Raw genomic sequence first — 24,133 nt, 5'->3', positions numbered from 1 at the left:
GCACGTGCTTAGTACATCAGCCATGCATGGCATTGATCAGAACATGGCGCTCCAAAATAATCAAGGTATTTAAAGATTAATCTATTTTTGTTATATAGCACGCAACACGCCACATCAGGCAGGCACGATCGCCAAGATCCACACGTGACTAGATCGTCACTCGACAACATCCGAAGACCCAGTACACGTGCCATCAAGCCCGATGACAAGGCCATCTTGCCGTCTGCATCAACACTATGCCATGTCGTCACCCATGGAGTCGCTACAGCCCAAGACGACTACATCAACTTCTCACTCGACGAGGACGCCATCTACACCAACATGCGGCTGGGTCTTCATCGGCTCCTCGCGCAACAACGACATCGACTACATCGGCACGTCGCTACACGTCTACACCAACAATCTACTTCAAGTTGAAGTACACGACTCCAACCTGATCGATTCTCGACAAGCTCGTGTGCGGCACCGACTCTACAAGGTCTACATCGACAAGCTCGTTGCACCGTTGTCATCAAGCAACGTCGCCATGCGGCGACTCTCACGTCTACTCCAACATCTACATCACCACACTCATCCTCTACATCGGCCAAGCACCGACGAGGCGAAGCTACTCCAACAACATGTCTTCTTCCGATGAAGCAGAATACACCACATTGCCGGGCACCGACGAGGCAAAGGCAATGCATCACGTCCGACACCGACAAGGCGGACACCACCAGGCCTGGCATCGACGAGGCGAAGGTCGCGCCATCTGTCTGAGCTGACGAGGCCAGACATCTTCATCATCGGACGTCGACAAGCTGAAGGGATATGGCTTAACATCGCCGGGGTGACGCGCGTACCGCTCCATCCTTCTACTTCATCATCATCCACTATCGCCTGCACCGCGCATGGAGAAGACGAGACTTGAAGACGACGACCATTGTAGCAGCTTAATTGGAGGTGGTCCGTGGACTCGACCCACGGACGTAATTAATCGGGAGCCTTCCGAGGCCCCGTGAACCAAGAACACATAGTCGCCCAATTTATTTTGGCCGCGCTAGCAGCCACGGAGCGCTCATGTAAAGGGATCTTGTAATTTTGTTTCTCCGAGTCGAGATTAATAAAATACACGCTTCCCTATTTTTTTGTGTACTTAGTACACTGGCACGGCCGCATTTCTTTATTTCCCCTGGCGCGCAAGAGAAATATTTTTATTCCTAAAAGTATTTTTCGTGTCAAACATAAAGGAAATGAGGCAGAGTGAGAAACAAACTAGAAAGTATAGCCGGTTAAGCTGCCATCTGATGCAGGCATACTCCCTCCGTCCCAAGTCACTTATTTTGAGACCGAGGGAGTATTAGATATGGTAATTTGAGTATGAAGTCCATTAATCATTTATTGTAGCACACGTCTGACTTACTAAAATAAACAAATCGATGCAAATCGCTTGACAAGCAGCTTTTCTTAAGCTGGTAATTCGTAACACATCATCTCTCCTCTCTTGTCTATTTCGAAAGGTTGAAACTTGTAGAGTATGTATGCATGTTCATCAAGACATACTCACTCAGTTCCATAATTCTTGACGCAAATTCTTATCTACTACAGCCTGGCTCAATCAAGATATTTATGTGGTTTCTCTCTAGAAAAGTTTTGCTCACCAAAGATAACCTTGCTAAGCGTAATTGGATTGGGTGTAAAAATTTTTGTTTCTGTGGATCAGAAGAGACCATTCAACACTTGTTTATATCATGTTCCTATGCTCGTCTTGTTTGGAGAATTATTCCTGTTACTTTTAATCTGCCACCTCCAACCAACGTCACAAATATGTTTGGGAATTGGTTAAATGGTGTTGATAAAAAACTAAAAGCTCAAATTCAGGTGGGAGTTTCTGCTTTTTGTTAGGCTATATGGAACTGTCGAAATGATATTGTTTTTAACAAGAGTAGAGTTGCTAATTTTTTGCAGGTTATCTACAAGGCCACACATTGGATCCGTTTGTGGTTTTGTCTTCTCCTAGTGGATCAATGGGAGCCTATGGATACTGAGTGCAACTGTCTGGAGACGGTTATTCGGGATATCTTCAGCCAGGGTGGATGGTAGTCCACTAGTAGAATTCTTGCTTCATGATGCATAGGCATTTTTTATATCATTTGTTCCGCTGGCTGATTTTTGTATCCACTTTGTGTGATCCATAAACTGTAATATTTTGATACCAAACTTCGTAATAAAAATGGACGTGTGCATCGATTGATGCAGAGGCCAGGGCTCTTTCCCCTTTTCGGAAAAAACCAATGCACCAGACGGTTCACGGTGCCCCTAAGCATGGAGTCATACTTTGCGTGGCTCCATGCATAATGAGAAATCCCCTCCACCATTTCTTACAACTATGCCTGCACTAGACATACATGAATTTTGAATAACCCCATAGTTTTCTGAAGTGGGCAAAAGAAAGAGTATGACTAAATATGTCCATCGTACTCAGATTTCCCACCGAATTTTACATGTATACATGTAGTAGCAGGACATACAAGAAGTTTTCAAATAACCTTATACTCCCTCCGATTTTAAATTTGTTTTAGTTCAAATTTGCATTAACATACCGATAAGAATTTAGGATCGGAGGAGTAGTTTTTTTATTAGGCAAACCAGAGAGGATCATTATCAAACATAAAAGCATTTCGCAACAAAAAAGAAAGAAAAAGAAAGTGAATGGTTCCCACTCGACGCGAACGGGCAGCGCGGCACGTGTCACCGCCAATTGCTTCCTTCCCCCCACGGGCCTCCCCGCACGCAACTGCGAGCATATTTCGCCCCCTCAACTCCTCCATTGCCGCTCTTGCTTGGGTTCCGCGAAGCAAAGCTCAGGAAGAGGAAGGACGCTCACGCCCATCCATCCAGCCTGCAGTCTCGTCCCCTCCATCCTCGCAAAAATCCCCGGCAGAGCACGACGAATCCTCCGGCGACGCCCCCCCCCCCGTTTGCGCGGATCGAGCAGCCCCGCCGGTGGGATCCCGCCGTGGTTGACCGGCCCGGAATCCTCGTCCTTGAATGATTTTTTTCCTTCAGCTAGCAGCTTCCGGGAGCTGGGATTTTCGGGCCGAGTAGGGGGTTCTCGTCTGTCCCAGTCCTATCCCAGATCGAGGGCCGTGGGGGGGACTGGAAGTTTCTGCGGTGGCTGGGCCGTCGTGCCGGGTTCCGCGTTGATGCGCGGCGTCTCCGGCGCCGCCGCTGCGACGTGCGGAGAGATTGGTGGTTCAGATCGTGGAGCCGGCCCCGGGCTGCCCTTCTGCTTGCTGTGGCTTTGGTTGGGGATTGGTGGCGGCGAGTGAGTAGATGGAAGAGGACTGCACTTTACTGCTCCTGCCGTGGCTTCGATTTCGCTCCGGTTAGAGAGTAGAGCAGTTTGATCTTGCTTTCCAGCTAGAGTAGACTGGTTTGATCGCGCTCGGTACTCCCGTTCGTGGTGATTTTGGGGAGTCGAATCTATTGAACCAGTGGCAGAATTGGGAGTTGGTTCGTTCCCAGGATTGAACCTGTGTGTGGTGATTCGAGCTGCGTTTGTCCAGCTTCGCCAAGTTGCTGGAGCTGGATATGGTGCATGACAGAGAATCTGTATACCTGTTTGGAGAGAGGTTGTTGGACTGCTTTGCTGGGGATTTATTCTTGCGGCTGATTTACGAGTCACAAAACGATGTCTCGGTGCTTCCCATTCCCGCCACCAGGGTATGAGGCAAAGTCCAGGAGTGAGCACAAGGATCTGCTAAGTGAGGTTCATGCTTTTTACCTTTGAACTCACTTGCCAAGTTGGCTGCATTTTATGCTTCACAAAACGGTGTCGTTGCACTAACTTGGCAGTGGATGACAAGATGAGTAATTGAGCATGCTTAAATGAAAAGGGTCTTTGCCTCGTTGTATGCAGGCTAAAATACACCGAATCCTATTTATCTGTTGGAAATAGAGGGTGCATGCTAACTATATACCTGCCTCTTTAGATGGAGATTGTCTGTCATTTTGTGAGCCTTGTTTTGGACATATTGTCTAGTTGTAGCAGAAGTTACAGCTAACATATTTTAGGTTTGTTCTTTGTAGACAAGAAATGTTTTTCTATTCTGTACTGATCTGAAAACCACTATCCTGCTGTGTGTCAACATTTGGAGATCCCTTGTTATTAGTATCTGATAAAGTGATAATGCTAGTAACTATTGCTGCATCTCGGTAGTTTAGTTTAGCTCAACTTACCTAGAATACAGGGGTATAAAGTCTAAACGTTTTCTCTGAAATGTTGTTGTACTTGAAGTAAGTTTTCCTTTTGATCTGGCTCTATGGATCTCCGTTCGCACTCTGAAACTTAAATGTTGATCTAGATGAATTTAAGATACCCTGTGAAACATATGTGGCCTGATTATCCCTGCCTGTAATATGATTATGTTGGTTTAAAAACCGTGATGAGGTCTTGTAAAATTTTATTACGATCTATATTCAACATTTGCACCTTTATGTTTTCATGGTTACTTTATTTATATTGAACCTTTGGCACCATTTCTATGTTTGCTGTTATTGATGTTGAATCTGTGGCACCATTTCAGGAAAAGCGCAAGGCGAAGAAGCAAAAAAAGGGAAAGAAAGATGGGAGGGAAAGAGAAAGAAAAGAAAAGGATCGAGGTCATAGAAAAGATAAGCACAGTAAGAAACACAAAAGAGAGAAACGCCAAGATAGGCGAAAGAAAAAGGAAAGAGATAAAGAGAAGAGAGAAACTTTGGAACGAGTAACTCGGGAGAATGATGATCTTGGCAAGATAAGGCCACAAGAAATGGTACATAATGAAACAGTGAAAGATAGTGCACCTACTAATGAGTTGGCTAGCCAAATCATAAGCCAAGGAAGTCATGCGAAGCACACTGGTAGTGATACTAGCAAGCTGCTTCCTGGAAACATTGAGTGCATTGGTGTCGAAGGTTCTAAAGAGAAGGAAAGAATTTCTCACAGTCGAAGGGGTGAAAAACTGGGACAAATTGCTCAAAGCGATCATGCTGGTGAAAAGGGGAAGGGTAAAACTAGAGTGCAGAATGGTACAAGCCTTCAAGTCGCATCAGCTGAAAAACATTCCACCACCACCAGGATGCATGGTGGTAATAGAGCGGGCCTGCAACAGGAGAGCTCTAAAGGTGTGGTTGCTACTACTGCAGTGACTCATCAAAATGGCAGACTTACACCAAGCCCAACTGCTTGGCAGAGAACCAAACAAGTGGACCAACACCCGGATGGTTCTTCTCATTCTACATACCGAAATATTGACAGCATGAGCACGAAATGGATGATGGAGAAGAAAAATGGAAGTGCTAACAATTTACATACCATGGCTATGCAATTAGTACAGGGCAAAAATGGAGCATCTCAAGGCAATGCAAGGATTAAAGAGGTAAAAGCTAATCATCGTGTTGGTGTAAAAGATGGAAATAGAGGTCAAGGTGTTAATCACAAGGGTGTTAAAGACAGAGACAGAGACCACAGTGTAAAGAAAAGAAAAGCTAAAGATGGAAATGAAGGCAAATACATGAAGAGAAGAGGTGTTGTGAATGAGCAGAAACAAAGAGAGCTCGATGGACATCAGGCAAGCATGAACTACGTTCATGATTTAATGGACTCTGCTCTTCTTAATGGGAACAAGTTCACTTCTGATGATGTCAAGAAAAGGAAAGACTTAAAAGCTAACAGTTCTCTACATGGTGAGTTCCTCTGTTCCTGTATTCGTTAAAGCGGGCAATGAGCCCCAATTTTATGTGTTTAGTCGTTTGAAGCATAAGTCTAGTTTTAGGTAGTCTTCTAGCTATGGTTTTGCTCCGATTTTAAGTCTCATTTTGCAAAATATTTGCAGAGCATAGTATGCGACTGACTAAGGTCCAAAGGACGTCTGCTGCCAATCATCCTCAGGGAACTGCACCTTATTCTTCAACATTACCACTCAGCAAAAATTCTTGCAAAGCAAACATGCTTCAGGATAGCAAGGAATGCTACAACATTGGCATCACTGGCTCTCACTATCAGGAGGAACACAAAGCTTCTGTTTCTTCATCCAGCTATGACAGCATTGAAGTCTCTCTGGCACCACCTCACCCTGATACCAAGTATCTGAGCCAAGTGTACTCGGTACCAGCAGTTGATGACCGCTCGGAGCACATTGATCAGGACTGGCTGTTTTCTGGGGACCGAGTTCACAGGAAACCGACGATGTTCGAGGCCACAGAATCACCCCAAGTCTGGGCTGAAGCACAGCCGATTGATTCTGCTGATGTAGTCGCTCTGCCTTATGTCGTTCCCTTATAATGTGTAGTCCACCATGATTTGCCTTCAGCGAATTGCGTCAGGAGTTTGGGCTAATGATCAGAAGATAAGCCTCAGCCTGTTCGGTTTGAAGTATAGGGAGCTGCAGTTGAAATCAGGTTGTTCACCTCACTCTCTAGCATGCCTTTTATTAGGGAGATACCTTAGGGCACATAATTTATGTTGTGAAGATTGAACATTACCTGTGCCATAGCGTCGTCGGTGACACTGGCTGACCGTCAGGTTGTACTGCATGTTGCAAGATATGACGGGAATTAAGCTGCGATTGTTACTCCTGCTGAATTGCCGCACAATTTCCTTTTTTTCCTTTTGAGATGTTGTCTCACAGTTTTGGTACTGTATAAAGTAAATTATTTCCAGAAAGAACACCGTTCATGTCTTTCTTTTCTCTTCGTGAGGAATGCACCTACGCAGAAGTTTTTTTTTTCAGAGGGAACGTGAGGAGCCCATTGGGCCATCTTACTAGTGTCGAGATGGAACGTGAGGAGCCCATTGACCCATCTTACAAATCCATGTCAGCCCAAAAGTCCTACAGATTCGGCCCTCGATCACCCCTTCCATATCTCAATCCTCCTCTTATTTCCCGTAGAGTACCATTTTTTTAAAACAACTTTCGACAGATTTCCTTAGTGATTATCTAATCCCATCTCTTCCTAAAACTTCTCTCCTCTACGGAAACAACCACACTCACTAACACGCAGTAAACAACAACTCAACGAAACCATGCCCACAAAACATGGCTTCTTCGGTTCTTCCTCCTCCTAAAACCCCGATCCCTTCCTAAAACTCCTCTCCTCTATATAAACAACCACTTACCTTAACCCGAAACAACTCGGCCATAGATAAACACGTCGATTAAGCAATGGCTTCCTCCTACTCCCTCCTCGCTGCCGTCCTCTTCCTCCTCGCCGCCGCCTTCTCCTGCCATTGCAACGGTAAATGACCCATCGAACCGCTCCGCTTCAGATCATTAATGGCGTGTGCTCTTCTTCCTTGCCGCTGATTAATCTCATCGACACCACTTGCATTCAGATCATTCCTGTTGTTCTTCTGTTGTGATGGTTTCTGATCATTTCTGTTCTTCCATGCCTCTATGCAGTTGCGGCGGCGAAGAAGGGACACGGGCAGAAGGGGCACGGGAAGCGGGCGCACGGGCTGGGCGTGAACTACGGCACCCTCGGCGACAACCTCCCGACGCCGACGCGCTCCGTGCGCCTCCTCCGGGACGCGGGCGCGGGCGCCGTGAAGATCTACGACGCGAACCCGGAGATCCTCTCGGCCTTTGCCGGGACGGGGATCCCGGTCTCCGCCATGGTGCCCAACGAGATCATCCCATCCATCGCCGCCTCCCGCGCCGCCGCGCACAAGTGGGTCGTCAACAACCTTCCGAAGCCGAGCAGCCATGGCCCCAAGATCGTCTACCTCCTCGTCGGCAACGAGCTGCTCTCCAACCAGGCCATCAAGGACTCCACCTGGGGCGCCATCGTCCCCGCCATGCGCAACCTCCGCCACGCGCTCCGCAAGCACGGCATGGGCCGGGTCAAGCTCGGCACCCCCCTCGCCATGGACGCGCTCTCCGCCTCCTACCCGCCTTCCTCCAGCCTCTTCCGCGACGACATCGAGCTCAAGGTCATGCGGCCGCTGCTACGGTTCCTCAACCTCACGAAATCCTACTACTTCGTCGACGCCTACCCTTACTTCGCGTGGGCGGGGAACCAGGACACGATTTCGCTGGATTACGCGCTGTTCCAGGGGAAATCGGGCGCGTTCCATGTGGATCCCCAGACGGGGCTCAAGTACACCAACCTGCTCGACCAAATGCTCGACGCCTGCGTCGCCGCCATGGCCAAGCTCGGGTTCGGGAAGATCAAGATGGCCATCGCCGAGACCGGCTGGCCCAACGGCGGCGGGCCGGGAGCCTCCGTGGGGAACGCGGCCATCTACAACCGTAACCTGGCGGCGCGCATGGCCACGAGCCCGGGCACGCCGCTGCGGCCCGGGGAGAAGATGCCGGTGTTCGTCTTCTCGCTGTACAACGAGGACAAGAAGCCCGGGGCCGGCACGGAGCGGCATTGGGGCCTGTTCTACCCCAATGGGACGGCCGTGTACCAGGTCGACCTCGGCGGCCGGCGCCGCTCGTACCCTCCGCTGCCGTCGCCGCCGCCTTCGCCGTCTCCGTCGACACCGCCGTCGCCTCCGGCGGAGCAGGGCCTGTGGTGCGTGCTGTTGCCAGGGAAGGACGAGAAGGCGGTGGCGGCGGCGCTAAACTACGCGTGCGGGCAGGGCAGTGGGACGTGCGCCGCCATCCAGCCCGGCGCCGTGTGCTTCGAGCCAAACACCCTCGACGCGCACGCCAGCTACGCGTTCAACTCCTACTGGCAGCAGTTCAGGAAATCCGGAGCCAGCTGCTCCTTCAATGGACTCGCCACCACCACGACCACTGATCCAAGTAAGCCAATTAATCTAGCATTTCCCGTTAATCATACTCCATACAGCAATCGAACCCTGGTAATTATGGTGTGTTTTGCCTGCAGGCCATGGATCATGCAAGTTTCCCAGCTCTCCGGCGACGCCGCCTCCGCCACCGCCACCGCCGGTGGAGCTGGGCGTGTGGTGCGTGCTAGCACCGGGGAAAGACGAGAAGGCGGTGGAGGCGGCGCTGAACTACGCGTGCGGGCAGGGGCAAGGGACGTGCGCCGCCATCCAGCCCGGCGGCGCGTGCTTCGAGCCCAACACCCTCGACGCGCACGCCAGCTACGCCTTCAACTCCTACTGGCAGCAGTTCAGGAAGACCGGAGGCAGCTGCTCCTTCAATGGACTCGCTGTCACCACTACCGCTGATCCAAGTAAGCTGATTAAGCTCATCCATGCATATCGATCGAGCTAAGCATTTCGATCCTCTTAATCATATACGGAGTATATCAATCAGTCAAACGCTGACTAATGATGGTGTATTTTGCGTGCAGGCCATGGATCATGCAAGTTTCCCAGCTCTTCGAACTAGCTTCGAGTCTCAGAAGCAAAGCAATTGGACTTGCTCGAGAGGATCAGAAGATCGATCACTAGGAACTAGGAAGGCCGTTGGCCCAGAGCCATTCTTTATTCTTTTTCCTTTTACGAAACTGCCAAGGCCATTGACGTAATGCCCTTATGATTTATGAACGAGAGACTGTTTATCCACGCCTATTTACCATTTAATCCCGCTCTCGAATAGTATCATGCGAAGCAAAGCAGAATCCTGTTTGATTGACCTGCTTACTCGAAATTTGATATGAGGCTTTAAATGTTGGCCTAAAATAGAATGTATGCGGGATCTTTTTGCATCTCAGTCTCGGTTCAGCAACAGTACTAAATCGTTTTTTAGCATAGGTGTTTTTTTAGGGGAGTTTTTTTTTAACAGCAAAGACCTCTTTTATTTCATGGAAACAATGGTTACATCATTAAGGAGTAAAGTTACTATGCTAGGAGGGGGGAGGTAAACCAAGAATTAACAGGATTATACTTGGCTACTTGCGCCAGTTCGTGAGCCACCGAACTTGACTCCCGGCAAAGTCATTGAATTGTTCGTCTCGTACGTACTGCTCTCGATGACTTGATCCTTGGCAGTCTGGGACTCTGGGTGCAACCTAGGATCGGCCCATCTATCTTGCGGGCCACCGGTCAGTTCGTTTGGTTCCAGGCGGAGAAGATGGAATGGGCCTCGTGGCCCAATCTAAATTGGCCTTATTAGCGAGCTGGTAGCCCAAGATCTCCCACCTGATAGACCTGATGAAATCCAACTTAAGCCCCACATTCATCCATCTTTCCCTCCCTCCCCTCAACAAAAAGAAAATCCATCTTTCCCTCCCTAGCGAAAAACTCTAGATGTCCTACAAAAAAGTAGAGAAAAACTCTAGCCCCATACGGAATCAGCGATGGAGTGCACAATTCTAACAGGTGAAGAATTGCTAAATGTACCAGCACTATCTTCTTATTTTTACCTTTTTGACAAAAGGTTCGAGAGATTTGGTAAAAACGCACCGTATTTGATTTGCTTGTCACTTGATAAAGTGCCCGCCAGTCGTATACACATGCGCTGGGTTCAACTGGTTCTGGTTGATTGTGTCGGGGAACCGTCGTTGGGGTGGGAGGGCTATCGAAGTGTGCGCCCCCTCTACCCACTGAAATCGTTCCCCACTAACGTTAAGTTTTGGGTCTTATCTCTTTGATCCAGTTGAGACATCTAGTCTATATAAAAGAGAGAAGTCTGCCCCTTATACGTACGGGTGAGATCAGAAATTAATAAAGAGCACCTATTTCTCTCTACTTCCTGGTATTCATCTACTTTACTGTACTTTGTGATTGTGTGTGTGATCGACTCCTTCGACTACGATCTTGGTGTGCAACCCCGGAACCGGCTAGCCGGCAGGAGTTGCACAACACGTTATCAGCACGAGCCTCTACCCCGAGCCTTCATCGAGCCTACTACAAGCAGGCTCTCGACAAAAATCACGGAGGTATTGGATCTGAAATTTTATTGCAAAAATGGATTCCTCTCTGCGTTACGATTCTGTTTTTGCGATTAGTTTCTTTTCGTTGTATTTCACCTCAAGATTGGATTTTCCTTGCGGGTCGCTTGCTGATCAAGTCGCCGCCACAATTGCCGATTGATCCCGCCGCATGAGGGACTTGTTGACCAATTTTTGGGGGAGACGGTGCCACGCCGTCGAGCGTCGCACCGCCGGCCACCGCAGCCATGAATGGCAGCGAGCCGTGCCGCCCAATTTTTCCCATCGCGAGCGCCGCCACCGCTGCCTCCGAGCGCGAGCGCCGCCGCTGCCAGTGCGTCGGCTGCTGCAGCCTCGGGCGCGGGCCGCCGCCGCCTCAGGAGCGCGTCGGGCACGACCGTGCGCCGCCGCCTTGGGCGCTGGCTGCCGCCGCGCCGGGCATGAGCGCGCGTCGCCGCCGTTTGGCAGGCCCCTGCCGCCGGGCGCCCGCTGTGAGACCCCAGGACTGAATTTATGCAATTTAGCCCCAAGTGCTAACTCGCGCATAAATCAAGCCTCAGTGCCTCCCTACGATGAACACTTCACAACATACACGCAATGTGTTCACCGCAGGTTGGAACAAAGATGATATCATTACATCACTCTAAGACACAAGATTAAGTCAAGCTCATACATGGAGCGAAATACCAAGTTATTACAACTCACGGACACATGTTCACAATCATCATTACACCAGCGGAAGCAAATTAGGCCCAAGTACGGACAAGTTATAAATATTGCCTAAGAGGCTGAAACTGAAAGGAGAGCCCGCCACAAGTTCACAGAACCCTGCTCTGAAATCTCCTGGCTAAACGTCGAAGCTGTCGTCGAACTCCACGAAGTAACCACTCACCTGCTCCTCTGGAAACTCTGGAGAAAACAACGTTGCAAAGCAACTAAGTACAAAGTACTCGCAAGACTTACGGGAGATCTAAACTAGATATGCAACAAGTCTCAAAGGATGGATAATATGGTGGGGTTATGCAGCGGCAATTTATCTGGAGAGACACACTAATGACATCGTCTAATTAGAGGATGAGGAGCGTCAACCAAGTGAGGTGAGAATCTATCAACTAACACCAATCAAACACAACCTCTTATCACCCCCTGAACCCCTTGTGAGGAAAGGATCCAAAGGCACTCACACTTAAGCAGTTTTAAGCATATCCATGATTAAAGACTAATTACTACTCAAGTTTAAGAAATTAAGTTAATTAAAATGATTGAGTTCTCCATAATCGCGGACACGGCTTTCCGAAAGATTTATCCCTGCAGGGTGTGCCAATTTACCCGTACACGTTCGTCCAACCCTTATTGCCACTCGAGTAGGAACACACAAAGACGTGTGTCGGCAGGATTGGGCGACATGACGTTTCCAAGCCCCACAACTAATCCAGAGGACCACCCAACTGAGTCTAATCCGAAACGAGAGCCCGGCCGAAGCGTCGTACGGACTCAAGAGTTGCGTCGACAGCTGGTAGTGGTTCAGTGTCCGCAGAATGACCACTCCAGACTAGTGCCGCAATCCTATATGTATGCAAAGTACCAACACATCTCCAAACACAACATCAATGTATATGCGATATGCCAAATGGAACGCCCGAACTATGTGGCCCCTGGAAGAGCTATGAAACGAGTACTAAACCGAGGGGGACCCATATATTCTCCCACGAGCGGTTAGCATGAAGTTTCTTGGGTCGGCGAAAACGAGAACTCAGTTCTTAGGTCGGGGCCAATGGAACAAAACACCAATGCATTAGCACAGCCTCCCATCGTTGCCTTGTACAGGTAATAACATGTCACAGTTTAATAATTGCAATTAAATACAGAAAGTAGCATGTGGATGTAGCAATTGTATAACCCCAAGTAAGGACACCAGACTAGCAAGCTAAGCAAACTTCTAATGACCAACTAGGTCAACAGCAAACATGTGACATGGTAATAGGATAAGGAACAAGACAACAGGCATTTGAGTAGAGCTGACTAAAGCTATGCAACTCTAGAGGCATCGTGACAATAACCGAGAACGTAACTTAATGCAAGAATGAGAGAGAGACATTGGGTATAATCAACATGTTCAAGGAATGGCTACTTGCCTGGATTCTCGGTCGCTGGGCACCGAGAGAGGGGATCCGAAGAAGTGTGGGAACCCGGATCGTCGACGGAGTAAGTCGGAGTCACTATCATAAAGAACCAAATCACCGAATACACAAATAAGGTAACAATCAATAGGTGCAATGCACAATACAACATGACATGTCATGTGACATTATGATGTAACAACATGCGACGAATTGACTCCATTAGCAACAAGGTTAACCATTAGGTGACTTAAACAAAGTAAACAACAGCTTTAAAGGACTCAAATGGCCTAACCAAGTATGCTACCGAGTTCTACAAGTTACAGGGATCAACTTTGATGTTTACACTAATTACAGAAGAGTTACCAGTTTTAAATTAAAGACTAAACAAGTTCATACGTTTGAATTTCAAATCTGGGACATATTTGAAAATTTGAAACCTCAAAGTATAAATCTAATTGCGCAGTTAAATTCCTTGCATTTTTCTGATTCCAAAACATATATGGTTTGCCCAATTTGGATTTAGTATGCCTTTGCTATGAATTAAACAAGATCTAAATATTTCTGGTATTTTTAAAACAACTCGAAAAATACACAAAGAACTAAACCCACTCGGGTGCAGCTAGCCTGTGCGGCTGACAGCGGGCCCGGAAGAGCTGACGAGACGGGGCGCGCGGAGCTGGCTGCTCGCGGTCACTGACCAGTGGGTCCCACTTGTCAGGGTCGGTAAAAGGTTAAAAAGGTTGGGGTTTTACTTTGCAGCTAAGGGAGAACGAACCCGGGTCGAAACTGAACAGAGTGAATGGACGAGCGAGACAACCAGACGGGCTGCGGAACGGATCTTGCTAGATCAAGGGCGTAAACCCTTTTAACCAGATGAAAACTGGTTTCTTGCGGGCGCGCGCGGCAGCCACGGCAAGGCATGAACGCTGGCGACCAAAGCTAGCGGCGGAGGGCTAACTAACGCGGAAAAGATAGCGGGGCGTGGAGTTAAACTAGGTGGCACGAAGGCGACCACATGAGCCTTAGCGAACTCGACGGCGCGGCGATGAGCAGTAGCTCGCCGGCGGCAAGCCGGAGCGCTGCACGCGGCTATGAGTCTACGGAGCACCAATTTGCACGCAGAAAGGAGCGGGAGAGAGAGGAGCTCACCCCGGAGACGTAGGAGAAAGATGACGGGGAAACGACGAATGCCTTCGCCGGAATTTGGCCGGAGACGAGTGGCGGCCGGAGAGGAAGAAGACGACCTAGGCGTCGCGGTGGTCGATCCCAGTCAAATTCCTTGCACGCGTGTGTAGAGGACGACGAGGCGCACTCGGTGACGCGGTCAGGTTGTCGCGGTTTGGCCGGAAGCGACGGCGCGACGCGGCGGCGTCCACGGCCCGGGAGAAGCGGCGACGGCGGTGCAAGAAAAGGGGGAGAGGAAACCCTTCTAGGGTTTGCCTTGCGCTGGGAGGAAAGGAGGGCGCAGCGCGGCTTAAGTAGGCGAGGAAAGGAGGTGGTTGTCGCTGTCGTCACGAACGTGGCGCGCGGCCTCCATCGGTCGGGAGGAAGAAAGCAGAGGAGGACGAAGCCCTGTGAGAGATGGCGTACTTCGCGGAATACGTCTTCAATGCGGGGAAGCGCGGTGCGGGCGGCGTGCGGTGGAGTTGGGCCGCGGTTTACGTTGCTGCGCTGGCGAAGGGAAAGGCCGAGGCGGCTGGTGGGCGCGCGGGGGAATGGGCCGAGGCGGCTGCTGGGCCGGCTCGGGCCTGAGGTAAGTTTTTCTTTTCTTTTTCTTTTTTTCCTTTTCCTGTTTCCTGTTTTGAAATAGTTTTTGGATTCAAATTTCGAACACCATTTTGAAAAGCTGAGAAGTAGGAGAATTCAAATATGGTACCACTATTTGGGAAATATTCAGATGGGGTAAAGGTTTAAAAACAAAACCCATTTGAATATCATTTGTAAAAATACAGGAAAAGGAATTCAAACTCAAAGAAGGATGATTCATAATTTGAATCCTCTAGCAAATTCATGTGAAGCAAAGAAGAGATGACATGGCATGGGTGCAATTGTAAAATGTTATGCAACAAGAATTAAATTACAAACAGGTCCAAACAAGGGCTTAAATGTAAAATGTTGCTCTTGGGCTGTTACACGCCCGCCGCCGCCTTGGGCGTTGGCCGCTGCCCACACGCGCCCCGCACCCTCAGGCACGGGCAGCCGCAGCCGCCTCGTGCGCGGGGCGCCGCTGTCCCCTGTAGGATGCGCAGGGGCCGCTGCCGCTGGCCGCCCCTGCCGCCGGCTGCCGCAGCCTCGGGCGCGGCGCCGCCTTGCAGGACGCGTGGGTGCCGCCGGCCGCCCCTGCCGCCAGCAGCCGCCGCCTAGAGGGCAAACCCTAGGGGCTGGCGCGGATGGCCCAGCGGGGCCACGAGGGATGGGCCGGTGGGCCGACTTTTGGGCTGAAAAAAGAGAGGGTGAAAATGGGCTGGCAACCCGAAATGTATTTTGGGCCAGGTATTTAGCATTTTAGCCCCTGAATTTTACCGTAATTATGCACAAATGTTTGATGTGCTGGGTTTTTGTGCGTAAGTCCCTGGAAGTGTCGGTTTTTGCTGAAACTGCACATTTATGCTCAAAATGGCTTCGGGAATGTGTTTTTGGGGCTAATTTTCACGTTTAGGAAATGTTTAACTTGCCATCTCTATGCACATGCTTGTATTACCATGTTTTACCGTTGTTGATTAATTGTAATTATGACTTATTACTTTTAATCATTAAGATATGAACTCGCGAAATATTGGAACGTTGTCTTAGCGAATACATTGTATCACCATCGCATTTGTGCAAGGGATTGCTGTTGTAATCTCATGGTTACTTGCAAAAATGCAGATGGACGGAATAATCCATCGGGAATTTGACGCGCTTCATGAGAGCGGCGCAAATTATCTCCAGTGGAAGTGTGATGTGGAGCTTTTCCTACCTTCGTAGGTTCGGTTGCCAGGTATATGTACCGATACCACCCCCTCAGCGATCAGCAATGGGACCGCTCCGTAAGTCGGGGATATACGTTGGTTATGAGACTGTGTCCGTAATCAGGTATCTGGACCCCATGACAGGAGACTGTCATACGGCCCGCTTTGCTGACTGCATTTTTGACGAGAATCTCTTCCCGACTTTAGGGGTAGGAAATCAACCTCTTGATGAGAAAAGTCAAGAATTGACGTGGCAAGCCACGGGGATCCACGCAAATGACCCGTGCACAAGTGAGACACATAGAGAAGTCCAAAAGATAATAGATTTGCATGCTTTAGCGAATGAACTGCCTGATCACTTTAGTGACTTGAGAAGTGTGACAAAATCACATGTGCCTGCGCGAAATGTACCGGAAAGGGTAGAGACACCCAAGGATCCTGTGGGTCTACCCGCTCGAGTCCAAAGGCCAAAAAGGACGAGAAATCCGGTTCCTCAAATCCCAAGTACTCGGGGACGCCCGACGAAAAAGGACAAGGGGGATTTATCACACTCGGTTACTAAAAAGACCGAATAGAGTGAGGGGAGCCAATTGAGACCTGGCACAAGTACGGAATCTCCAGCGCAAGGAATTCCGGACTTTAACCATCCAACAGTGGAAGCACCCAGCGGAGATGTGAGCGCGCACATCGGCGCGGGCAGACTGCGCCTTCGGTCGCTCCCAAGCCGGCTGCCTGGGAGGCCCCCCCGGCAACCGAAGGAAACCTCGCAACAGCGGAGGTCCATGCCGCTGATGTGGCAGCATGTGTAAGTAGGGAAACCCCACCTTGGGCAGCGGACATCACCCGCTACTTGAAAGGGGAAGCCCTCCCGGAAGATGACGTTGCCACGAAGCGTGTAGCCCAGCAAGCCAAGATTTACGCTCTGGTAGACGGGGATCTCTACCGAAGGCGTGCAAACGGAGTGAAGCTCCTCTGCGTGCCCCAAGACGAAGGGCGCGCACTTCTGGAAGACATACACCGAGGCACGTGCTCACACCATGTGGCCTCTCGGGGTTTAGCTGGCAAGGCCTTCAGACACGGCTTCTACTGGCCTATAGCGCTAGCCGATGCTGAGCAACTAGTCAAGACATGTGAGGCGTGCCAGTTCCATGCGAAGAAGAGTAACTAGCCGGCGCAGGCCCTGCAAGTCATTCCATCCTCCTGGCCGTTCGCGGTCTGGGGGCTGGACATCATTGGCAAATTGCCGAGAGCGGTTGGTGGCTACGAGTATTTGCTTGTGGCCATCGACAAGTTCTCCAAGTGGGTGGAAGTGGAACCAGTGCAGAAGGTGACCGCTCAGGCGGCCATCAAATTCTTCAAGGGCATCGTGTGCCGGTTCGGCGTGCCCAATGGTATCATCACCGACAACGGCACGCAATTCACGAGCGTCGTGTTCCAGGCCTACTGTGAGGGCATGGGCATCAAGATCCACTTCGCCTCTGTCACTCACCCGAGGAGTAACGGACAGGCGGAGCGAGCCAACGCAGAGGTGCTGCGGGGGCTCAAGACGAGAACCTTTGACAAACTCAAAGGCCACGGGAAGCACTAGGTCGAAGAACTCCAGCCCGTGCTGTGGTCAATCAGGACCACACCTAGCCGGGCAACGGGCGAAACTCCTTTCGCACTTGTCTACGGGGCAGAAGCGGTGTTGCCCCTCGAGCTCAAGCATGGATCCCCTCGGGTACGCGCGTACGGCAAGCATAACCAACGCGAGCAGAGGGTTGACGATCTTAACTTCATCGAAGAGCTTCGATGCCGGGCTGCTGTTAGAGCTGCGCGCTATCACCAGGGGCTCCGCCGTTATCATGACAGGCGGGTCCATCCTCGGGAGCTCGAGATCAGAGATCTTATCCTATGTTGGATACAAGGAACGAAGGCCAGGAACAAGTTGGCTCCGAAATGGGAGGGCCCCTTCCGGGTAATGCAGGTGACCAGGCCGGGGGCTTCCCGGCTGGAAACCGAAGAAGGCTTGCCGGTGCAAAACAGTTGGAACCTTGAGCACTTGCACAAGTTCTACCCGTGAAGCGGCAGAGCCCGGCCCACAGGTGATGCTCCGACAGCATGCCTCTCGAACTAGTGTAGCCGGGCAACCCCCGATTGTAATCTGCTAGTTTCTATGAATAAAGATAAGTGGTTTCTCCTGAATTTCAGATTGTCTCGATTATTTGCATGTTCTTCCTTCTGTCTTCTACTCTAAGTGCACAGAAGTCTCTTTTCATCCTTGGCTGTGAGCAGAGAGCTACCGGAGCCTCGAAAATAAAAATCCCGTTGCCGGATCACTCCGACACGGGTCGTGCCGTTGCTGGGTTCCCCGCAACGTGCACCACGCAATGTATGTGTCTTGGGATTGGAAGAGTGCTCACACCCAAGTTTGGTATCGACCCTCCTGTGCCTGGGGGCTAGGAGGCAGGAGAGCTACCTGTGCTCTATCTGTTTCTATCTATGCTGCGTCCTTTTTCGTGCGTTTCGAAAAAAAATTACAGCATCTCGGGCGCGGTAAGAATCTGACATGCAGGATAAGGATGGGATTGGGCGCACAGTGACACTTGTGGAATGCTCACGGGCCGTGTCATTCAGCGGGTCGCTAGTGATGCATGGCGACCACTTCAAGATTCTTACCGCAGGAGGGTATTGCCACGTGTGCTGCGATAGCTCGGCACGCGTGGTGGCAGCGTTCTTCGCCGCGCCTATAAAAGGGCATGGTGGCCGCGGAGCAACTTAGAGCGAAGTTGAGGAGATGGCTACGAAGGCGAGGGAGGCCGCAGGGACGCGATGGTGGTGCATGCGATCGCGCCCTTGCCGCACCCCTCCAGCAGGCATTCGAAGTGCAGAACCGAGGCGTTCAACAAGAGAACGGACAGCTAAGTACATGATCCTAGCCGCCTAGCTTTCTGATACTTAACGATTGGCTCGTTGGTGTGATTCCAGTGATGCGCGTGGCTGGGGTGTTAGAACGACACTTGCGGGGGGAGTGCGCTCCCCATGCAGATTGCGGGTCTGTCCCGTGAGCACATGCTTGGGACTAGCTACCCCGCAAGTGGACTGGCTCGCCGCTGCAACTTGACCCCAGGTTGGCACTGCGGGTCCGTCCCTGGCCCTGGTCTGGTTAAGTGGGTAGCGCGCGAGTCCCCGGCAACACAAGGCATAGCACACGAAGACCAGAAGATCCACCCGTGAGTCAATTTCGGGAACAAGAACCAAGTACCAAGTAGAACCAGAAAACCAAATTCATAGAAGTAGCGAACGATTACATGGACTAATGAAAACCATAATTGTTCAAACGGCGCCAAGCGCGACACTTGCAGGGAACAAAAGGAAACACAAAAACTAGCAGGGGACTAAGATGGCTGGTTGTTGGGGGCTTCCGCTGTGGGCTCCGGCTCAGGCTCCGGCTCACCACTTCATCGACGAAACGGCTTACCGCCCTGGTGTGGGAGGGGCCGTCCTCGCTGTCCGACCACGCGTCCAGCAACATCTCGAAGGGGAAGTCGGGGTGGTGGTAGTGCACCCGAGGGAGGATCGTCTCGGCGATCTCCCTGGCGCACGACGCTATCTCCCCATCGCAGAACTTGGAGATCCACACGTCCAGCGCCCCGAGCTTGCCCACCATGTCGGAGAAGAACGGGATCAGGGTGCTGACGTCCGTGCCGTCCACCTGCGCGGCCTGCAGCTCGAACCTTGGCAGCAGCTCGTGCACAGCCTGGGCAATCCCGCGTAGCTTCTCGGTCTCCTCCCGCTGCTGCCCCGCCATCTTGTCATGGTTGCCGCGCGCCAGCGGCACCGCGTGCTCTGCCTTGCGGAGGAGCTCCGCGAACCGCGCGATCTCCTTGGCCTTGGCCACGTTGTCCTCGCCCATCTTGGCGAGCTCACCCCGTGTGGTGGGCAATTCTGACTCGAGGTGGGCGCACCTCTCCTTGGCAAAGTTGAGCTCCTTCTCCTGCCGCGTTGATGCCACGGCCGCGTCCTCCGCGTTCTCCAGCTTCATGCGCAGCGCCTGGATCTGGGAGGAGTAGCAGCTGACCAGCTCGCTCTTCTCATTGAGGCGAGCCTGGGCTGTCGCGAGCACCTCGTCGTGCTCCTTGTTGGCCTTCTCCCGCGCTGTCGCCAGTGAGTCCAGTGCTCGGCGCGTTGGGCCTCCAGTCGCCGGTGGAGCTCCGCCTTGGGGACAACCGGCGTTGCGGCCTCGTCCCTGGCCAGCCGAGCCAGGCGCGTCTCCTCCCGCAGCCGGGAGAGCTCCTGTCACTCCCTCTCGACGTCTCGCCGCACCTCGCCGAGCTGGCACTTCGCGAGCTCGTGGTGCTCACTCACCTTGTTGAAGGAGGTGATGAACGCCAGCTGCTGCTCCATGATGGCGTCAAGGAACTTGTGCCCCTGATCGTAGATGCTCGGGTCCCACGTGATCGGATCCCAAGTCGCCCCGGCGAGGATGCCGGGGTCTGGGCTGGAGGTAGCGGCGGACGATGATGAGACCCCCACCGTGACGGTCTGGCCGGGAGGAGCATCGTCTCCTTGCAGGGGAGACGCCTACTGCTCCCCTGCCACTTCCTCCTCCCACCCCGCGTCCGAAGGTTGTGGGGCTGGTGGAGGAACCGCGCCCCCAGCAGGAGTCGCCTCCTGTTGGGCTGCTGTGGGATCCGTGCCTCCGGCCTGCGAGGCCGGGGACGCACTGCTGGCCCCCGCTCCGGTAGAGACGGTGGGGGCCGCCACCGTTGTGTCTGGGGCTAAGGGGCTTGGCGCGGAGGCCGCCTCCGGCTTGCCCCCGCCTCAACGTCCTCGACGTCGGAGATGAGATTGATCACCGCCTCACCTGCCCCCGTTGAGGGCGCAACAGTGCCTGATACAAAGAACGAAATTAGTGCTTCAGGCTAAGCTAGGGTACCTGGCGACGAACGCAAGGAGGCCCTGGACGAGTACCTTGCGGGGACACCGTACGGGCGAGGGGAGCCTTGTCCCCCTCTGTCCCGGTTCCTGCGGCCCGGCTGTCCGCTGCGGGCTCCTCCTCCACCAGGATCGGGTCGGCGGCAAGCGTGGTGGCGGCGCCGCTGGACCCCGTGCCGGTTTGGCTGGCACCGACACTGGCCTGGGTGCGCAGCTTCTTGCTCGGCACGGCGGGCGCAGTGTCCGTCCTCCCCCTCTTGCCGGCTCCCGCCGGGGTGCTGTCCCGGCAAGTCATCGACAAAGGAATAAGGAAACCAGAGCTGGAGCAAACCTTGAGGGAAGAAGGAGGGGGGAGACGCCGGCTTAGCTCAGGGGGTTGAGCTTCAACGTGTAGCCCCCGAAGATTCCCCGCTTGGGCGGAGCCACGGACCCTCGTGGGGTAGCCGCAGCCCCGGTCGCCGTGGAAGTTGCCACGGCAATTGCGTCGTCTTCGTCCGTCTCCTCTGCCACAGGAATGGCCGTCTGGGCCCTGGCAACGCGGCCAGCCTCGTCGCCGGAGGACTCAACGTCGGGCCAGCTGAGCTCCGATTCCCCCCCGCTCTCCTCGGCCACTCGCTTCCTGCGGGCTGCGGCTGGCAGAGGTTGCGGGGCTCGAGCGGGGGAATCGGACATCAGCCCCCCCCCCCTCTAGTTGCAGGGCGGGTAGTTGCTAACGATGTGGAGCGAAGGAGCCCCCAGGGGCAGATCCGTGAAGGGGGCATCCTCGCCGGTGATCCCCTTCACCCACGCCCGGATCGCGTCCGGGGTCACGCCCCTGTTCTGGAGGCGCGTGTTGTCCCCGAGCCCCGTGTACATCCACGCGGGGCGAGACCGCAGCTGCAGCGGCGCGATGCGCCGGCTGATGTAGGTGCGCGCCACGTCGAGATCAGTGAGCCCCGCTAGTCACAGGTCCTTGATCCTCTTGACGACGGGGAGGAGCTCCGCATCGCGGCTGTAGCGGTCCTGCCAACCGGCGTTGCTTGCGGGCAGCTCGGTGGGCGCGTAGATGAGCTCATCAAGATCCTCCACGCGAACCCAGCACTAATCCGGGCGCCATTCCTTCTCGATCTTTTTCTTCGTCTGCACGATGAACTCCGACTTCATCTTGTCACGGGCACGGAACACCACCCCCGACGACATCGACTCCGATTGCTCGACACGCGGGTAAAAATAGTGGCGGAACAACGCCACTGACGGCATCACCCCAATGAACCCCTCACAGAGGAATTGGAAGATGGCGAGAATGAAGAGGGAGGTGGGGTGGAGCTGCGCGACCCGGAGCTGGTACGCCGCCATGAGCGCGTGGAGGAAGAGGGAGAACGGAGGTACCAGCCCGTCGAGGATGAAACGGGCGAACACCCGGAAGTCGTTATCCTGGTGATCAGCGCCGGCGGGGAAGACGAGCGTCTCGCCATACTCGTTGAACCGAGAGGCGACGGCATGCCGGATCTTGTCAAGCCCCTCGCCGTTGTAGCCAGGCCTGAAGAAGGCCTGCGTGGCCCTCAACTCCCGCTTCTTCTGCTCCTTCTCCGAGAGAGGCTTCTTGGGAGCCTTCTCGCCTTTGTCGGCCGTGGAACTCTTTGAACCTTTCCCTCTCTTGGGGGCTGTGGGCGCCATGGGGAACGCAAGTGGAGATTGGCAAGAATCAGGGACACAAGGAAGAATGGGAATGAGGAAGAAGGGCTGGGGGCTAAGTGTTTGCTCCTCAGCGTAGCGGTGGGGTCTTATAGTACCCCGGCGCTGGGCAACGGTCGCATCCGCACCCTACGGGTGCGTTGGGGATGAGTACGCTTAAAGAGGGGGAATGCGGGGCGTGGCCTTAACTACCCGTGATTAAGGGGAGGTTAAGGCAGAAATCTCGCCCCCACTACTCTGCCTGTAACGGCGGAGTCCCTGGAGTAACGCATAAACGGGCACCTGATGCGGCTCGAAACCCACGCGTCGGTTAAGGGCGTAGCCCGGCAACCGACCAAAGGTGAGTTCGTCTGGGAGCAGGCTTTGCCGGCCCACGCCCGGGGGCTACTGTCGCACCAGTGGCACCCGAGGTACCACCGTTGCATGACGCGCGGGTCGCCTCACCCGCTCCCCGGAAGGATAGCGCTCCGGGCAGCACTGCAGAAGCTGCCCGGCAAGCCACCAGCCCGGCAGGGCTAGCCAGGCTGCGGGGGTTGCCCTGGAAGGCAACAAGAGAATCCCCGTCTGGACGCTCCCCGGGAAGGTCACTTGCCGGGGAGGGTGTCCCCGGGCGCGGGCGATCGCTACCAGGACGGTACCAAACGGACAGAGCATCAACGTCACGTGGCCGCCCGGCGGGTTCCCTGCGCGCAGGGCTCGTCAGGGCGAGGAGTGAAGCGCAAGCAAGCATTTAATGCTTTGACAGAAAGGGAATTCCCCGTCTAGTCAGCCCACAGTGACTGGCCTGTTGTGAATTCTATGCACGTAGCGCCCTAGCTGCAGGGCTACTCCCCATGCATGCAAGCCAGCGCAGCGAGGGCAAGCTGCTCAAGTTTTTTGCTCGCCATTTGTCATCCATGCACCAAGACACCTGTGGTATCCCCTTTAGTATAAAAGGAGGACCATTAATGTCGCACCAGTGGCACCCAGGACGCCACCGCTGCGCGACGCGTCGGCCACCTCGCTTGGTCCCCGGAAGGATCGCGCCCCGGGCAGCTGCGCGCGAGATGCCCGGCAAGTCGCCGGCCCGGCGGGGCTAGCCGGGTTGCGGGGGTTTTCCTTGCGGAGCAGCAGGAGGAATCCCGCCTGGGCACTTCCTGGGAAGGCCACTTGCCGGGAGGGTGTTCCCGGGTGCAAGCAACCGTTACAAACGCAGGAGCGAGCGGGAGCCACAGCGGCACCACGTGGCGCCTCAGCAGGCACGCCGCGCGCAGGTTTCGTCAGGACGAGGAGTGAAGCACACGCCAGCATTTAATGCTCCGACCAAAAGGGTATTCCCTATCTTTTCACCCAACAGTGCCCCGCCTGGGTAAAAAGTGTTCTTGCGTTCATCGTGCTCGCACGCTTCGCATTGGTCCCGCTGGCGATCGTCGGAGCGATCCCCGCAGCCCACTGCCGAACCTAAAAGGGGGTGCCCACGCATCCCTGGTGTCAAAGCCCCGTGCTACGACAATTGCCAACGGTCAAAGGGTTCGGTTCCTTACTAGTTTTAGCCGAGAATACCAAGTAGCCCTTAGCAGAAAAGGAGAGAACGCCCGGGAACTCCCCCGCCAACCTGTAAACCCTTGTTCCTGGCTAATAAGAATACTGAAGCAGGACGTAGGGTTTTACACCTCA

At 53.2% G+C, this 24,133-nt stretch overlaps 2 protein-coding genes across 2 annotated transcripts; both read left to right on the top strand.

The window, feature by feature from the left end:
* The first annotated feature begins 2,766 nt into the window (after positions 1-2,766).
* Positions 2,767-6,638, top strand: LOC100838614 (zinc finger CCCH domain-containing protein 13). Its single transcript, XM_003574757.4, has 3 exons — positions 2,767-3,751; positions 4,569-5,709; positions 5,859-6,638. The coding sequence occupies exons 1-3, from the start codon at positions 3,674-3,676 to the stop codon at positions 6,305-6,307; spliced, it is 1,668 nt and encodes a 555-aa protein (XP_003574805.1). The 5' UTR covers positions 2,767-3,673; the 3' UTR covers positions 6,308-6,638.
* Positions 6,639-7,166: 528 nt separating this feature from the next.
* Positions 7,167-9,648, top strand: LOC100830836 (probable glucan endo-1,3-beta-glucosidase A6). The gene is made up of 4 exons (XM_003572376.2): positions 7,167-7,260; positions 7,425-8,774; positions 8,860-9,171; positions 9,292-9,648. Exons 1-4 carry the CDS (start codon positions 7,188-7,190, stop codon positions 9,327-9,329), a joined length of 1,773 nt encoding a protein of 590 aa, XP_003572424.1. The 5' UTR covers positions 7,167-7,187; the 3' UTR covers positions 9,330-9,648.
* The last annotated feature ends 14,485 nt before the right edge of the window (positions 9,649-24,133 follow it).

Source organism: Brachypodium distachyon, chromosome 3 (genome assembly GCF_000005505.3).
Source record: "Brachypodium distachyon strain Bd21 chromosome 3, Brachypodium_distachyon_v3.0, whole genome shotgun sequence".
In the NCBI taxonomy this organism is placed as follows: domain Eukaryota; kingdom Viridiplantae; phylum Streptophyta; class Magnoliopsida; order Poales; family Poaceae; genus Brachypodium; species Brachypodium distachyon.
Note: the sequence above shows the minus strand (reverse complement) of the source record. Positions and strands in the feature narration are given on the sequence as shown.

Excerpts from the sequence above, each read along its gene's own strand:
- LOC100838614 (XM_003574757.4), top strand. The coding sequence starts at position 3,674 with ATGTCTCGGTGCTTCCCATTCCCGCCACCAGGGTATGAGGCAAAGTCC. Across the intron at positions 3,752-4,568 it reads ACAAGGATCTGCTAAGTGAG|GAAAAGCGCAAGGCGAAGAA; the intron begins GTTCATGCTTTT and ends GCACCATTTCAG. Across the intron at positions 5,710-5,858 it reads AGCTAACAGTTCTCTACATG|AGCATAGTATGCGACTGACT; the intron begins GTGAGTTCCTCT and ends AAATATTTGCAG.
- LOC100830836 (XM_003572376.2), top strand. The coding sequence starts at position 7,188 with ATGGCTTCCTCCTACTCCCTCCTCGCTGCCGTCCTCTTCCTCCTCGCC. Across the intron at positions 8,775-8,859 it reads CACCACGACCACTGATCCAA|GCCATGGATCATGCAAGTTT; the intron begins GTAAGCCAATTA and ends TTTTGCCTGCAG. Across the intron at positions 9,172-9,291 it reads CACCACTACCGCTGATCCAA|GCCATGGATCATGCAAGTTT; the intron begins GTAAGCTGATTA and ends TTTTGCGTGCAG.